This window comes from Gadus macrocephalus, chromosome 18 (genome assembly GCF_031168955.1).
Source record: "Gadus macrocephalus chromosome 18, ASM3116895v1".
Taxonomy (NCBI): Eukaryota; Metazoa; Chordata; class Actinopteri; order Gadiformes; family Gadidae; genus Gadus; species Gadus macrocephalus.
This window is the reverse complement of record NC_082399.1, coordinates 10,323,837-10,341,336: the sequence shown is the minus strand read 5'-3', so window position 1 is coordinate 10,341,336 and position 17,500 is coordinate 10,323,837. Positions and strand designations below refer to the sequence as shown.

The 17,500-nt window shown below is 51.3% G+C and overlaps 1 protein-coding gene across 1 annotated transcript in view; it reads left to right on the top strand.

Annotated features, from left to right (window-relative positions):
• The window catches only part of msrb1b (methionine sulfoxide reductase B1b), a 1,809-nt gene extending 529 nt beyond the window's left edge, over positions 1 to 1,280 (top strand). The window contains exons 3-4 of the mRNA XM_060036648.1: positions 272 to 389; positions 492 to 1,280. Coding sequence (XP_059892631.1) covers positions 272 to 389; positions 492 to 511 — 138 coding nt within the window. The 3' untranslated portion in view covers positions 512 to 1,280. The remainder of the gene's footprint in view (positions 1 to 271; positions 390 to 491) is intronic.
• The last annotated feature ends 16,220 nt before the right edge of the window (positions 1,281 to 17,500 follow it).

Here is a 17,500-nt window from a genome sequence, read left to right as displayed (position 1 = left end):
AAAGCACCAGACCGTGACGTTTAGGTATATTGATCAATAACATCATTTAATGTGTGTGTGTGTGTGTGTGTGTGTGTGTGTGTGTGTGTGTGTGTGTGTGTGTGTGTGTGTGTGTGTGTGTGTGTGTGTGTGTGTGTGTGTGTGTGTGTGTGTGTGTGTGTTAGTGTGTGTGTGTGTGTGTGTGTGTGTGTGTGTGTGTGTGTGTGTGTGTGTGTGTGTGTGTGTGTGTGTGTGTGTGTGTGTGTGTGCGCGTGCGTGTATGTTACTGTAGGTCCTGTGTGGCAAGTGTGGCAACGGACTGGGTCATGAGTTTGTGAACGATGGACCGGAGCAGGGTCTATCGCGCTTCTGAATATTCAGCCACTCGCTGAAGTTCGTCCCCAATAAAGGTCAATTTCACAATTACCCCCAAAACTGCCCTGTTTTTATCATTCTTTGGTTCATTATTTTGTTATCATGTTTAAAACCTGACATTTCCCCCTGTCTGCCAGGCAAAGGGGGCGACCAATAGGGTGTGATTGTGACCGAGAATGCTAGCCACCTAGGTGCTAGCCAGAGGCTCCAGAAGCCCCCCAGGGTCGCGGTCAGCCCATGACGTGGACAGAGGGAAACGGCCTGAGAAGGAGCTCCTGTCCACCGACCTTGTTCTGTGACCGGCCTGACCCTGGGGACCAGAGAGGAGGAGGAGGAGGAGGAGGAGGAGGAGGAGGAGGAGGGCGCAAGATATTGGAAGTGTGATTGTGATGTTCCATGAAGTTGTGTTTTGCAATGGCAATATGAATGGGCGAAGAACACATGGAAAAGTTGGCATGATATTATTTTTGTATGGGTGCATGTGAGAAGTAATAGAAATGCCAACTTTATCATCACGTTGTTTGTATGGATTAATATTGTTTCTAACCTGTTGACATTTTGCATGACAACACAATTTCGATGTTTCAAATAGAAATTGCATTTTATTTTATTATGTTGAATGGATCTAACTTGAAGTATTTTCACACCATTAAATGACTATAACCACTTACAAACCTGACCATGTCAGTATTAACTTTGCATAATTTTGTTAGTTACTTTCGAGGTTGCGGGTAAATGTTTGCTGTAATGGCGCTGAGTAGCCACTAGGTGGAGACCAACTCCTGGATCTGAGGTCTAACGGTATTTATGTTTTTAGGCTCCCTGCTTCTGTTGCACATGTTAGTTGGTCAGAAACGCTGTTTTACCATAACCTGTAACATCAACCTTACAACTAGTACCAAATAAAGACATCACATTTCGCCTTATTCCTGCATCTTGGGAATGCATTCCTATTGCATGTTGTAGGGCGTTCCTGGAGCTCACAAGGGGAACCGGGCTGGGTCGGTTGCCCAGCTGTAAGCCATATTCTCTGGGCTCCGGTGTTTGGCACATGCCCAGAGTCTGAGAGGAGAAGCCCCAACCACCGGGCTAGAGACTGAAGGCTATCATTATGGAGAAGTGTAGGCCTACACACGAAGAGATACATATAGACACACACACACACACACACACACACACACACACACACACACACACACACACACACACACACACACACACACACACACACACACACACACACACACACACACACACACACACACACACACACACACACACGCATAAACCCCATACACGCACACCAAAGCGAATAATACGCATGCTAAACAGACTGCTGCCTTGCTGTTATACGTGTCACATATGTGGCTGTGGTTTTTTGACTTGGCATCACTTGCACTTCCACGCCACCGCTGCTTTTCCCACCTTGTCTATCAAAATGTATACGTGCGCAAACACACACACACACACACACACACACACACACACACACACACACACACACACACACACACACACACACATGCACACAAATGCAGTCATCATAGAGGAGCTCTTGGCGTGTGTAACCGATATGAATATGTAGCACCATCCGCATGTTTGGCGCATCGCTGTTGTAGTATCAACTTTTACGCGTAAGCTGTGCGTGCCCTTTTGTAATCGGTTTTGTAGGCCTACCATAGACACAAAGTTACACGCCGGAAGGCTATTTTCTTTCAAAACATCAACCCGTCGAAACCGTGCAATTACTCCGAGTTCAACCAAACATTCGTGTAGATGTGGTTGCGTTCAGGGTGTCAAGCTATGTGAGGACTCTGTAGAAGTTCCCTGTCTCAGCCGCGCACTGCCAAAGCCAATCTAATTTATTTTATACCTCGCCCGCGGCCAAACAGTCTGCCGCTGGAATTAAGTCTGCTTCGCGGGGCCTTCCCTGCCTAACTCCCTCCCCACCCTACTACTGTACTCTTGGCAGACCCCGCCAGTTCATCCGTTTAGCGTAACATAACATATATGCCATTTAGTGGAAATTCTTAGGGGTATAGGGCCTGTTTACCGCAAGTCTGTGTCAGTCTCACGGGGGAACCACCAGTCTGAGTTAGAAACCCATTTGACCGGCAATCGTTTTTGTCAGACTACACATATTTAATAACAAGTGGCACGAAATGGATGCATGGGTATTAGTCCATATTAGGAAGCAAACACACCCTAACCCCCACACACACAGCCAAACACTTGAACGCAATGCACAGGCACGCACACGCACACACATACACACACAAACACACGCACACACACACACACACACACACACACACACACACACACACACACACACACACACACACACAAACACACACACACACACACACACACACACACACACACACAAACACACACTCAACCACACAAAACAAATGCACGTATAAAAATGCCCACACACACTACATGCATGCACAAATGCACACTAAACCACACACACACCTGGGCGTGTGCACACACACACACACACACACACACACACACACACACACACACACACACACACACACACACACACACACACATAATCACACACATACACACATTTAAACTCAATTTGAAAGTGTTTAGAAACCATAATCAACAAGACTTCAACCTGACAGGAGGTAATTAACGTCATAAAAGTAATTACCGAATAGTCAGGTCAAATACTTCAAGTTCCAAAACCAGTACCCCGAGAGATTATCAGAAACACAGGATTCATTTTTAGACAATACTCATTTAAGAAGAAGATTATGCCAGTATTTAATTTGAACCTAATTAACCTACCCAAACAGGTTGCAATGTTTACGCATAACTAGTTCATGCCTTGTACACCGACCGTAATACACGCCCAGAGATGTGAATCCACACCTTGTGATGTTCCTTTGGGATCACCAATGTGATGCCCTATTAATGCATAAAGACGACCACAGCGGGTAGGCCTTCGGCTTTGATTCAATCTTTCAAACAGGTAACTGGAGGACATACTGCACTTGTCTGTTGATGAAACTCAGGTAATTGGCACTCTTCCATCACGGTAAACATTACAGTCATGGGATTTGATCTCGAATCTTTAAAAAACCACACAACCCTGATGATCCTTTGTTGTTCTGTTTAGGTTAATTCCACTGTGTTTGTGAGAGAGGGAAAGGCTGGAAACGAAGCCCTAGGTCCCCACTATTAACACAGGAATGTGTTTTCAAAGCAGGGGCTTTGAGCGATGAGGCTGGTGTAAGACTTTAACCTCTCCTGTTATTACAGTTGCATTCTCCGAGGCCTTTGAAATGTTTACCACAAACAGCGCCTTCTCCCAGGAGAATAGTCCACTTAGTATATAGAGTACAGGTTGGCTGGGGTAATTCTGACTCCTGTGGTCCAGATCCGATACGGAGATTATTGCAAATGGTCCCATCATTCATCGCCGGCCCACGGCCAAACAACAGGTGGATGACATCATCATTATTAAGAAGACCCTGCATAAAATGCCAAAACACACAAATGCACACGACACATGCCCACACACACACAGACACACACACATACATAAACGCACACGCACACACATGCTAACACAATAGCTGTGCCACAGGAGAATGCTGCACCTTTATCTGCATCTCCATCTCCACATTAAAACACAGTTTCAATGTTTTGACGGAAGCTGATCTTCATATGCAGGCAGTGACTGTATATGCGTGCTCAGGCTAGTTTGCCTGTCTGTTACTCTGTCTCTGTCTCTCTCACGCACATGTACACACACACACACACACACACACACACACACACACACACACACACACACACACACACACACACACACACACACACACACACACACACACACACACACACACAAACACACACACAGAGCATACAGCCCTACCTGGAAGTGTCATAGATCCAAAACACTAGATAATAGCAGTAGGCTCCGAGCCATAAGTTAATTCAGTAGTTAGCTAGAAGTTCTGAGGCATGACCTTTTTCAATCCATTCCTGGTCAAATTGAATAAATACCTTAGAAAAATGTGGATAAGACTTTGCAATTTAGGGTGAAGCAACAAGAACATCAACATTTCTTCAAATCTTTTGTCTAGACATTCACGCTGATTAAAGTAATTTGGGAAAAAAATCCCCAAACGAGCAGGGAAATCCATGACAGCTAAACCCCCGTCATCCCCCTACCCAGATGGCAATGGCCTACCGTTCTTAACAATGTTAGCCGTAGTGCGTAGCAACACCCTGTGCAATTAGTCCTAACTCCCCCCCCCCCACCACCACCACCACCACCACCAAACCTGTCTCTGTCAGTGGGGGCTGACCACCACTCACACCACATCTGGACTACATCACAGAATCAACCCCCACCTCCCCCAACTCGGTCCCGTCTTGCCTCTGACACGTGAGGATGGATCTCCGGAGTGCCGGCCGCAGCCTGACATGTCCCCTCACAGCGTGGAGGTCCCTGCGGACCCCGTACAGGCAAGAGGGGCCCCTGCATTGTTCCCTGTGGTCCAGATGCAGAGACAGCCTTTTGACTGCGGTCCTGCTGACGTGACGTTTGAACAGAAATACAAGTACGACAAACCTGGTGTTTTGATTGCTTTAGATACACTGCACACTGCCCTGTTGCTTGGAGACGTGTTTCTGCTTTCTTTGTAGCGGCTCCAATTTGGATGGTATGCAAGGATTGTTCTCAGCACCACTTGTCGCTTTAGATAAAAGCGTGTGGGCAACATAGTGAAATTAAATCCCAGGAAAAACAACTGGGAGATTTTACTGAAACACAGCAAAGAAAATCCAAATTATATAAATGAACGTCCAACTCAATCAGCTATTCAAATGTCGCCGTTCAAACTTCAAATGAAACCAACATTTTCCAGTGTAGTGGAAAACGATGGTTGGTGAGCGATGTCCAACAGAGTGACACGAAAAAATGTACGTGACTCAAGTAACATTGTAAAACACAAACACAGCTGGCTTGTATGAATGTTTGTTTTGAAGGGATCTGGGGAAGTCAGTGTTGTCAAAACATTTGCAGATCTGCAGATTGCAGAGTAACCCAACAAGCGATGAAGCAGGTCGCTCTTTTAAGTGTCACACAAATGGGGACCTGGTTTTGAACGTTATACATGTTAGTGTATCGGGAAGGTGTTTTTGAAGATATCTAATATTGTTTATCAAACTTTAGACCAAAGACGTTTCACCAAATTCCATGATCAGCAGGCCTATTCGTTAACAGACACTCCATTTAAACAAGTGTTTAAATGGAGATTGCACTAAATAACTAAACTGAGTTTGTAAATACGCAACTATATAATCAAGAGCATCGGTAGTCTTGTGGTTAGAGGGTTGTGGGTTTGAACCTTTATGCTCCATAATAGGTTCAATTACCACTCTCTGATAGTTCTCTCTCAAAGCAAACAGTAGAAGCACTGTTTGACAAAAGTGTCTTCTAAATAATAAATAGCATTCCAATTTTAAATAAATCCCCATTTAGCAAGTTTACTCCAAAATGACTTCAAAAGACAGCACCCGTCTGGGTGATCAAACTGTTGTAACTGTCTCTCCTGCTTTCCCTAAAACATTCATTACCAGTATAATTTGTCTAAATTACTTTGGTTTACCGATTCACCCTAAGAGGATTTATTGTGAGTTTGCTCTAACCACAAATGTAAACAGCGGCAATGTAGCATTATCATCTTTGGGAATTAATGTCAGGGCGAAGTTTTGGAAACTTTTATGGACAATCTTATTCCTTTTAATCGCCATATGGTACAAAATGTCTGCGGCAGGCATACTCATGTTAAATGCACTTTGAATCGCACAACAAAGTGATTGTGACAAATTATATTTAAAACGGATGTTAACGTGAAGCCTGGAGAGTTGGTTACCAGGGCTGGATCACCCACAATGGTACTGCCCATTCAAAGATTTCTAATTTCTAAGTTCTTTGTATTGCACAATAGAAGCACAACTAGAACACTTGTTGCTATACATAGTCATTCTGTTGAATCCATGGTGACAGGTAAGACCTTGATGGACATGATAAACTGTACATATATTTATCTTCACCCATGAAGGAAGAGCTGCTGTTGTGTGTCAGTAATCGAAAGCTCTGGGTGCTGTCTGCTGGCTATGCCGGTTATCTGCAGTCCTGAGAGAAGATAACAGTTCTGAACACACACATACACATACACATACACACAAGCACACACACACATACACAGGCACACAGACACACAGACACACACACACACACACACACACACACACACACACACACACACACACACACACACACACACAGACACACACACACACACACACACACGCACACACACACACACACACACACACACACACACACACACACACACACACACACACACACCCCCACACACACACACGCACACACACACACACACACACACACACACACACACACACACACACACACTCACAGACACACACACACACACACACACACACACACACACAGACACACAGACACACACACACACACACACGCACACACGCACACACACACACACACACACACACACACACACACACACACACACACACACACACACACACACACGCACGCACACACACACCCCCACACATACACACACACACACACGCACACACACACACACACACACACACACACACACACACACACACACACACACACACACACACATACACACACACTCACAGACACACACACACACATACACCAAGTGCAAACAAACATCCAACTACAAAGCCTTCTGGAGTCCAGGCTCCAAAACTATTTTATCATAGGCTTTGAGCCATGAAACGATGTGTGTGTCTGTGTGTCTAGTGTGTGTGTGTTTGTGTGTGACGTCCACTCTTTCTTAAACTGCTGTAACTAAAGAACTTTTTAGATGACAACGTGATGGAAACAAAAATTGAATGTAAAGTCTACGTTATAAAAAGATAAGCTTTCTCATTACAGTTTTTTCCTATCGTTTTCGGTCATGTACCCATACTATGGTCACTTTTCCCTATCACTTAACACAGTGGGCTTTAGAGACACACACCTCTGCATATCTGTTAACCTTTGGTGCAAAATGCACTACAACAACCACACCACAAACAATGCTGCCATAACTTAACACATGTTTCCTCTCAGAACACTATGACCTAAAAAACACTAACATCTTGAAGCATTGCCAATTGCATATATAAAATGTTGCTGTGTCCTCCAGTTTGGCATAGATTTCCTGTAGTGTTGCATTGAAAAAAAGAGAAAAAACACAGACAAACACTTCTTTGGACTACAGTAATAAAGTTTGTAATATTACAGTATGACAATCCAAGCCAAGTATCTGCTGACAGTGTTCATATGTCGGTTTACCTCCCACAAAATATGTCACAATTGAGTGTGGTAAATGTACTGTAATTGTAAATACAGTAAATACTGTAAGTGTTTTATGAGAAACTGAGAATAACAATTTTCAGTTTTTGTAATGCAAATTACATACAGTAAGTACGTAATATATGATCCAGAAACAAATCACAAACACAACCGTTTTTTTCACTGTGCTTTACTTTTTGGAGATTTTGTGTTACACAAAACAGAAAATACATTACAAAGTCAAAAAATAAATAAACTATAAACTCAATATTTTTTCTTATTCAAACATGTAACTTCATTTGTCTTTCCAAATGCAGCATCTTTCCATCTACAGTGATCTAAGTTACTGATAAGTTAGGTTTTGAACAGAAAGTTCACTGTTTTGAACAGAGTATCTAAACATTGGTAAAATATGCTGTAGTTCCACAGCGTTTTGCCGGTAGTGAACATTGACTGGGGCAGGTATCCATGAAATTTGGAAGAAGGCGTCATTGCCAGCATTTGTATCTTAGCATAGGGGCAAGTAACCACAGTTTGGTTCACATGGTCTACTGGTGTGCTCACTGTGTGAAGTGTTAAGGGAATGTGAACATGGTTTAGGTAAATTGCCTAAAACGATAGGAAAAAACTGTAAGCTGCCTTGCCGACATAAGACCGCCGCACACATTAGTCATACCCATTCTGTTCTCGGCCCCCGCTGACAGCCAATCAGATGGTAGAACGGCCTCTGTGTGTTCATGTGGTCGTCCTCCCTCGACGCAAGCCATCGCAGATGGAAGTAAAGATGGAGGAGACGAAGGTTGAGTATAGGTCAGTCTGGTGCATCCATGATGTCATGAGTCCACTATCAGTGAAGGATTGTTTAAGTGGATCATTTGAAAGGGATCATTTGGGATCTATAATGAACCAGAATTGAAAATACATTTTCTAAACAGAGTTTGGAGGAACGTTCTTTAAAGCTTTTTCATTGCCCTCCTGAGGCCATTCCAAACCGTTGAGCGATGTGGGCCTGTTTTACGGGTGGTCTTACATTACGTTACACCTGTTGGATAACCCTTTCAAAGTAGAGACTGATTGTTTACGGCTTGAGCGATGGTCTGATAGCCCCAGCTGCTCTAGAGTATACCTGACATCGCTCTTCGTTTCATTAACCGTCCAGATTACACAGCAGAACAATCGGTTGAAGACTTTACATCGGTTGCCGAGAACATTCTCGGTTCAAAATCAAGATTTAAAACTTTGGGTGCCGCCATTTTACATAAGTAGTAACACCTGTTGATATAAATAAACTAAATGCATTAATCTAAGTAAACCCGATGATACCCAACCACAGCATACCGTGAGCGATAAATAATCACTGAAGTTACACTCTTTTGGTTACTGGTCCTGGTGAACTAGATTTTAGACATTATCAATGAAATCGTCTAATATTTATTCTTATCCTTTGGTTCTGTTTGCACAGCGATGAACGACTCTTGTTGTTGTTTTCGTTGTTGATGTTGTTGCTGTGTCTGGGCCTTATCGTCTGGCCCTCCTGAGGCCTTCATTACCCCCCCCGCCTCCCCACCATAACAAACCCTGTTGCTGGGTCGCACCATTCAACCCAGCCCACATGCTGTTCCCTCCACCAGTAGTCCCAGCATACGGGCGCGTAAACATCCACATTTCAACCAATTACAAATCCCCGCTCCATCCCATCACAACCAACGTAAGCTTGTATACCGACCCCAAAACCCCAAATCATGGTCACAATGTTTGTTTAAAGTGCAGAACCAGAATGTTTCCATGGGGGCAGAATGCGTCTGGGGTTGATTGGCTCGTGTTCCACCTAACCCGGGGCCGTGTGTGTCCACCGTGCCCAGCGAGTCACGGAGCATTCAGCCACCGTCGGGCCGGGGCTAAGCACGGCACGACCACCGCGGTCCTTTGAAGGGGGCTTACGGGAAGACAAACACGAGAGTGGCCTGGAGGTTTATTGGGAAACAATGGCGAAGGTCCACCCACACTATATTGCCGTAAAGAAGCCCCAAATAGGACGGACGGACGGACGGGCTCCGGGTTGGGTTTCACGTTCAAGCAGCTGAATGCCGCGAGGCCTACCTTTATCACCTCCGCATCGTCGGCCGCCATGATACACTGTTTTTCTTTTCTTTTATATACTTGTCTGTTTAAATTCCAAGCCGTCGCACTCAGGAGGGCTGAGGGTCAGGCGTAGACATGCCTGGCATATCAGCGGTCTCTTTCTCTCTCTCTGTCCCTCTCTCTCTCTCTCTCTCTCTCTCTCTCTCTCTCCCTCAATCTCTCTCTCTCCCTCAATCTCTCTCTCAGATGTCTCACTCTCACAAGAGAGAGAGATATAGATACAGATGGAGTGAGAGAGAATGAGACAGGGCGAGGTAGAAAGAGAGAGAGAGTGGGATACAGAAAGGGAGAGAATGAGACAGAGCGAGTTACGGAGAGAGAGAGAGAGAGAGAGAGAGAGAGAGAGAGAGAGAGAGAGAGAGATGTGAAACTAATTCAACCCCTTGTGGTGCGGTGGTCTCGTGCTAGGTATGACTCGGAGAGTGGTAAATGTTCAACGACGTGGTTTATTCTAACAGAGACACGAGGTAAACGGGCTTGTGTTCTGGAGGTGGTTCATGAAGCAACTCCCGAACACAGGTAAACAAACAGTCATATTGGGAGTGGGCGGAACGGTAAATAGGCCACGCCTACATGTTCTAACTGACCCAGGTAAACCTTTGGTCTGTCTTGGCTTGAACGGAAATGGCAAAGTGGCCATGTTTGTAGTCTTTAACTTATCTATAAAATCATTAAAACCTTATATGGTGTTATCCATTATTTGGTGAAGAAACCATTCGTAACTGTGGTTAGGTTGAAACATGATATCAGAAATAGCATAGACTAAAATAATTTACATCACGAGAGAGAGAGAGAGGGAGAGATACAAAAAGAGAGAGATTTGGATAAAGAGATAGAGTGAGATATAGAGAGCGAAAGAGGGAGTGCAACGCCCATGCGATGATGCACTGCGCCGCCGTGCCCTATACTTACCGCGGTGACCGCGGCATTCTGCCCTGCAGTTACGGCGGTGTTGCTAGCTCCCCGGCACGGGCTGTCACACAGCGCTCTCCGGCAGTGACTCACAGACAACAAACATGACTTTGTGTACCTCGCCTGCCGCGCGTCCGCCCGCTCACGTGTGTTTACTCATGGTTATGTGTCAAAACTCGGTGGAAACTGTCCTGAGCGCGATCGGCCAGCGGCCCCGTCCGTTCTCTGACTATCAACGGTTTGTCGGACCTTGTGGTTTGAGGTCGTCATACAGACATGCCAGAATCCGTCCGGCTGGGTCTGTTTGTTCTCGTGCCTTCGTTCGTGTGTGTGTTGGTAGAAACCAGGTCCGGCACGCGATCAGCTGCCCGTTGCTTTGACTGCCAAGGGTTTGTCAGACTTTGAGGTTGAGGACATTAGACAATCCAGTAATGCGTTATAATGACCACTATTATAATCCTGTTTTCTCCTTCAGAGTTTGAAGATAGGTCTCGTAATCGAGTGGACAGAAAAGAGCAACGCCCTGGAAACTGCACCATACCGCTGAGAGCCGAGAGCCGATACCAGTCTGGGTGTGTTGGTATATGTCTGTGCTTGTTTTTGTTTTTGTTTTATCCGATTTAAAAGTAATTTTAGACACTTGATCATACAATGGACAGCTGGGGGTTTGACACCTTGCTAAATATCCCTTGACTGGGGACATGGGCCTCGAACCCAGAACCCACTTGCAGCTGGGATCAACAACCTTAACCACTTCAAGACCTTCCATCCGGCCCCTGCAATGGCATCATACATAATACAACACCCTCCGACCTCACAGTACAGACAGACCCCCCCTCCACCACCTCCACCACCACACCATCAGGGTGAATGTGGGTGGCTCCCGGGCTTTGATCCGACTGAAGGCCTCTGTGTAACCCAGCCTTTAATCCCTCCACTGTTGTGTGCGTCCGGGGCCTGACCGAGGCCCCAGGGAGGCCATGCGCGGCCGTGGTGGGTTCCTCCCCGCAGAACCAGTGTGAGAACCTGGAAGCCGATAGGACTCCTCCCCCCCGTCCCCCCACCACATGCACCCCCCCACCACCAACCCTCCTCCTCGACCCCCTCTTCCACCACGACCGCCACCTCTGTCAGCAGGGCCAGGGCCAGGGCCACGCCTCCTCTTTGGACGTGTCTATTGTGGTTGGGATGGTGGGAGGTGGTGGTGGGGGGGAAGTAGTGTCGGGATCTGAAGTGGAGACTATCTTATGACCCGCCAAAGAAAGCAAGGCCCCCTCGAGGAGGTGGGCGTGTGTGTGTGGGTGTGTGTGTGTGTGTGTGTGTGTGTGTGTGTGTGTGTGTGTGTGTGTGTGTGTGTGTGTGTGTGTGTGTGTGTGTGTGTGTGTGTGTGTGTGTGTGTGTGTGTGTGTGTGTGTGTGTGTGTGTGTGTGTGTGTGCGTGCGTGCGTGCGTGCGTGCGTGTGTGTGTGTGTGTGTGTGTGTGTATGTGTGTGTACGTGTATGTATGCATGTGTATATTGTGGTAACTCGGTTTGGTAGAGGGGCTCAAGTAAGGACCAGGCAGGGTGTGAGGGTCCAAAGCCTCAAACGGCGGTTTATTACATTCGGTTTCGTATCCACACAAGCGCACGCTGTACATCGAAGTCGGGGGGGGGTTGCTCGAGTCGTCGTCCACGTGTCCGCCGTGCGGCTCACTTTACGGTCTCGGTCCTCTGCGTCGTCCTCTCTTCCACTCGACTCTTCCCCATCTGTCGTTTGGTGGCCTCCTTTTAACCCCTGGGTGTCTCCCGCCCAGGTGTTCCTCGTTTCCCCGATTGCGGCTCTCGGGAGGTCGGGGTTTGTCGCCGGCTGTTGGCCACCGGCGGTATATCCCGGCCTCGACTCTCCCGAACAGGGGGCGTGGCACCGGGGGAATGCCACACACTCCCCCCCTTTGCTTATGCCCCTCCGTGCGCGGGGCCCAGCCCCCGCACGCATCTCGGCGGGACAGAGCGTCGGCGTTGGTGTGTTCCCGCCCCGGCCTATGCTCCACGGTAAAGGAGAAGGGCTGGAGGGACAGGAACCACCTCGTTATCCGGGCATTCGTGTCCTTGGCGGTGGCCATCCACTTCAGTGGGGCGTGGTCCGTCACCAGGACGAACTGGTGTCCTAGGAGATAGTACGTTAGTTTAGTGACGGCCCACTTAATGGCCAGCGCCTCCTTTTCTACGGTGCTGTAGTTCCGCTCGTGGGGGAGGAGCTTCCGGCTGAGATAGGTCACCGGATGCTCCTCTCCGTTCCGGACCTGGGATAGGACCCCACCTAGTCCCACCTCGGACGCGTCTGTCTGGAGGGTGAAAGGGAGGTTAAAATCAGGGGTGACCAGCAGCGGTTCCTTACATAGGGCCCCCCGTAGGTCCTCGAAGGCCCTCGTCGCTGCCTCAGTCCAGTGGACCCTATCCGGGAGGGCCTTCCGGGTGAGATCGTTCAGGGGGCAGGCTAGGGTGGCATACCCCGGGATAAAACGCTGATAATACCCCACCAGCCCCAGGAACGATCTCACCTGCTTCTTGGTCTGGGGTTGAGGCCACTCCCGGATAGCCGCCACCTTGTCCTCCTGGGGTCGCACGTTCCCCCTCCCCACCCGGTACCCCAAATAGGCCGTCTCCTCCCGCCCCAACCTGCACTTTGCAGGGTTGGTGGTAAGCCCGGCCGCTCGTAGGCCGTTGAGCACGGCCCGCACGTGCTTGACGTGTTCGTCCCAACTGGCGCTGTGGATGATTATATCATCGATATATGCTGCGGCGTAACTGCTGTGCGGCCTTAGGACCTGGTCCATCATCCGCTGGAACGTAGCGGGGGCCCCGTGGACACCAAAGGGCAGGACAGTGTACTGAAACAGGCCCCCCGGCGTTGCGAAGGCCGTCTTCTCCCGGGACGACGGGGCCAGGGGGACCTGCCAGTACCCCTTGGTTAGGTCCAGCGTGGACAGGTACCGGGCCGGTCCCAGCCGCTCGATCAGCTCGTCTACTCTAGGCATGGGGTAGGAGTCAAAGTCAGACACTTCATTCAACCGGCGGAAGTCATTACAGAACCGGTGGGTCCCGTCCGGCTTGGGCACCAGCACGATAGGGCTAGCCCAGGCGCTACGGGATTCCTCAATTACCCCCAGTTTCAGCATCCGCTCCACCTCGGCTCGGATGGCGTTGCGCCGGGACTCGGGTACCCGGTAGGGCGGGATCCGAACCGTCACCCCCGGAGCGGTCCGGATCTCATGGGAGATCACCGAGGTCCGCCCCGGCACGTCCGAAAACACGTCCCGGCTCTGCAGCACCAGCTCCCCTAGTTCTTGTCTCTGTGCGGGGCTGAGGTCGGTCCCCATCGGGACGTCAGGGATCGCGGGCCGAGCCATTAAGGCCATGGGGGCCCGTAGGGGAGGGTCGTCCTCACCCCGCCACTGCTTTAACAGATTCACATGATAAACCTGGGTGGGCTTGCGTCTCCCGGGTTGCCTCACCTTATAGTTAACGGGCCCCACGGCCTCTACTACCTCGTACGGGCCCTGCCATTTCGCGAGAAACTTGCACTCGCTGGTTGGAACCAGCACTAAGACCCGGTCGCCTGGTCGGAAGTTCCGCACGCGCGCCCCCCTATTATACACGCGCGCTTGGGCCTGCTGAGCACGGGCGAGGTGGTCTCGGACTATGGGCCAGACCTTGGCCATTCGGTCCCTGACGAGCTCCACATGCTCGATGGTGGTCCTGTGTGGAGAGGGATGACTCTCCCACGCCTCCTTCGCCAGGTCCAGTATTCCACGGGGTCTCCTCCCATAAAGGAGTTCGAAGGGCGAGAACCCCGTGGAAGCCTGGGGCACCTCACGAATGGCGAAGAGGACGTGGGGAAGCAACTGGTCCCAGTTCTTCCCGTCCGCCTCGATGCTCTTTTTGAGCATCCGTTTGATGGTCTGGTTAAACCGCTCGACTAGCCCGTCCGTCTGCGGGTGATATACCGAGGTCCGGAGCTGGGAGACCTGTAACAGTTTTAGTAGCTCCTTGACTACGCGGGACATGAAACAGGAGCCTTGATCGGTGAGGATCTCCTTTGGGAGCCCCACCCGGCTAAAGAGTAATACTAGCTCTCGGGCTACCGCCTTGCTAGTCGCCGCACGCAGTGGGAGGGCCTCGGGGTATCGGGTCGCATAATCTAATATGACGAGGAGATATCGATGTCCCCGGCTCGTCCTGGGGAGGGGTCCTACGATGTCCAGCGCTATTCTCTCGAAGGGAGTCTCAATAATGGGCATCGGTATGAGCGGACTCCGCTCCACTGCCCGCGGGGCTACGCGCTGGCAGTCGGGACACTCCTGGCAGTAACGCGCTACATCTCTGCGTACCCCGGGCCAATAGAACCGCGCCACCACCCGCTCTCGCGTTTTGTCCATGCCCAGATGTGCGCCGAGCAAATGTGTGTGGGCCATGAACAAAACCTTAGACACGTACGGTCGCGGTACCACCAGTTGTTGTACTACCTCCCCCTCGCGTACGTCGACCCTGTACAGCAACCCCCGCTGAGTGCAGAAGTGGGGGTGGGTCAGGTGGCTCACTGAGTCCCTCACCTGACCGTCGTGGGCGACCACATGTCCCCACGCGTGCCGCAGGGCATCGTCCCGATGCTGGGCCGTAGCGAACTGTCCCGGTCGGGCCGAGTTCTCCCCCCCCGCCTGGGCGAAGTCCGATAGCTCAGTTAGGGGGGAGCTCTCGGGCTCCTCGGGGGTGTTCCCCCTCTCGGAGGCGGTAACGGTGTCGGTGCTGGGCCCCGCTCCGTCTCCCGGTCCCGGTCCCGGTCGCGCCTGGTCCCCGGTAGATCGGGGCGGGCTTCCCGGCGCCGACGGTCCCTCTCCTCCGGAACCCGGCTCGTCGTCCGTCTCGGTCCGCGCGGCGGACGGTCGGCGGGTCGCTCCCAGGGCTGGTCCGTGGTCGGCGGCGGTCGTCGGGACGGGTCCGGTCTCCGACCCGGACTCTCGCGTCGGCGGGCGCCTTGCCCCTCGCTGGGCCGGGCGTCCGCTTCGGCCGGCCGGACGGTGCAGCTCTCGTCCCCCCTGGTTCCCCCTCCTGGGGCTCCAAAAGCGGGTGAAGATGGGGCAGTCCCGGCCAATCAGGAACGGCACCGGAAGGGTCGGTACTATCCCGGCCCGGGCGACGAAGACCCCCTGTGGTGTGCGTACTACCACGTGGCAGGTTTCGTACGTCCGGGTGTCGCCGTGTACGCAGGAGACCTGCATCGGGGTCCCCGGCCTGCCCCCGGCTAGGTCGGCCCTCACCAGGGTCACGGCACTCCCCGTGTCCACCAGGGCATGGGTGTCCTGGTGCATCACCTTGATGGGGATGGTGGGGGAGTCCTTGAGGCTCTGTGTCCAGCAGGTCGCCAGCATACAGGTGGGGCGGTCTCTCGGGGCGGTGCACGCGGAGGGCATGGGGACGTCCTGTCGGTCGGGACAGTCGCGGACCAGGTGTCCCCGTTGTCCGCAGTGGTAGCAGCGCCGGGTCTCGGGTTCCCCTCGTTCTCGGGGCGGGGTGGACGGCCGGGTCCTCGACGGCGGTGTTGGGGTCTCTCTCCGGGTGGCCCGGGGGTTGGGTCTCGGGCCCGCCGCCAGCCGCTGGGCCACCTGCCAGTTCTCCAGCTGGCGCACGAGGTCGTCCACGGTCTCAGGGTGGTGGTGGGCCAGCACCCTCCGGGCGTCGGGGGGCAGCTGTCGCACGGTGTTGTCCACCACGACCCGATCCACGGGGCTGGGTCCCGCTCCGTCTACCAGCCACCTCCGGGCTAGCCGACATTGGTGGGCCACCTGGGTCCGTACGGGTCCTCGGACGTCGAACGTCCACTCGTGGAAATTGAGGGCCTTCGCAGCAAGGCTATGTCCATAGTAGGCCAACACGGCCGCCTTGAGTGCGGTATACCGGCCCGCGTCCCCGGGGTTGAGGTCCTGACTCGCCTGCTGGGCGGGTCCGGTTAAAAACGGGGCCACTATATAGGCCCACTGGGCCTCTGGCCACCTCTCCCGGGTTGCCACCTGCTCAAATGTTTCTAGGAAGGCCTCGACATCGTCGTCGGGTCCTAGTTTTGTGAGCCGACTCGTCGGGGCGGTGGTCGGCGGGTCGCGGGTGGCCTGCTGGGTCAGGCGGAGCACCGCCTCCGTCAGCAGGGCCAGGCTGGGGTCCGATTCTCTCGGGCCGGCTGGTCCTGCGGCTGTCCCGGGGTTCTGCATCTACGTCCGCGGGTATTCACCTCCGCGAACGGAGGAACCGCACAGGGAAAAAAAAAAATAAAAAAAATAATCAAAAACGGAAAGCCACTGCCACTACGCGGGGAGGGGTCCTTACCGGGAGCCGCACGTGGACCGAGTCGCCTGCATTCTCCACCATATGTGGTAACTCGGTTTGGTAGAGGGGCTCAAGTAAGGACCAGGCAGGGTGTGAGGGTCCAAAGCCTCAAACGGCGGTTTATTACATTCGGTTTCGTATCCACACAAGCGCACGCTGTACATCGAAGTCGGGGGGGGGTTGCTCGAGTCGTCGTCCACGTGTCCGCCGTGCGGCTCACTTTACGGTCTCGGTCCTCTGCGTCGTCCTCTCTTCCACTCGACTCTTCCCCATCTGTCGTTTGGTGGCCTCCTTTTAACCCCTGGGTGTCTCCCGCCCAGGTGTTCCTC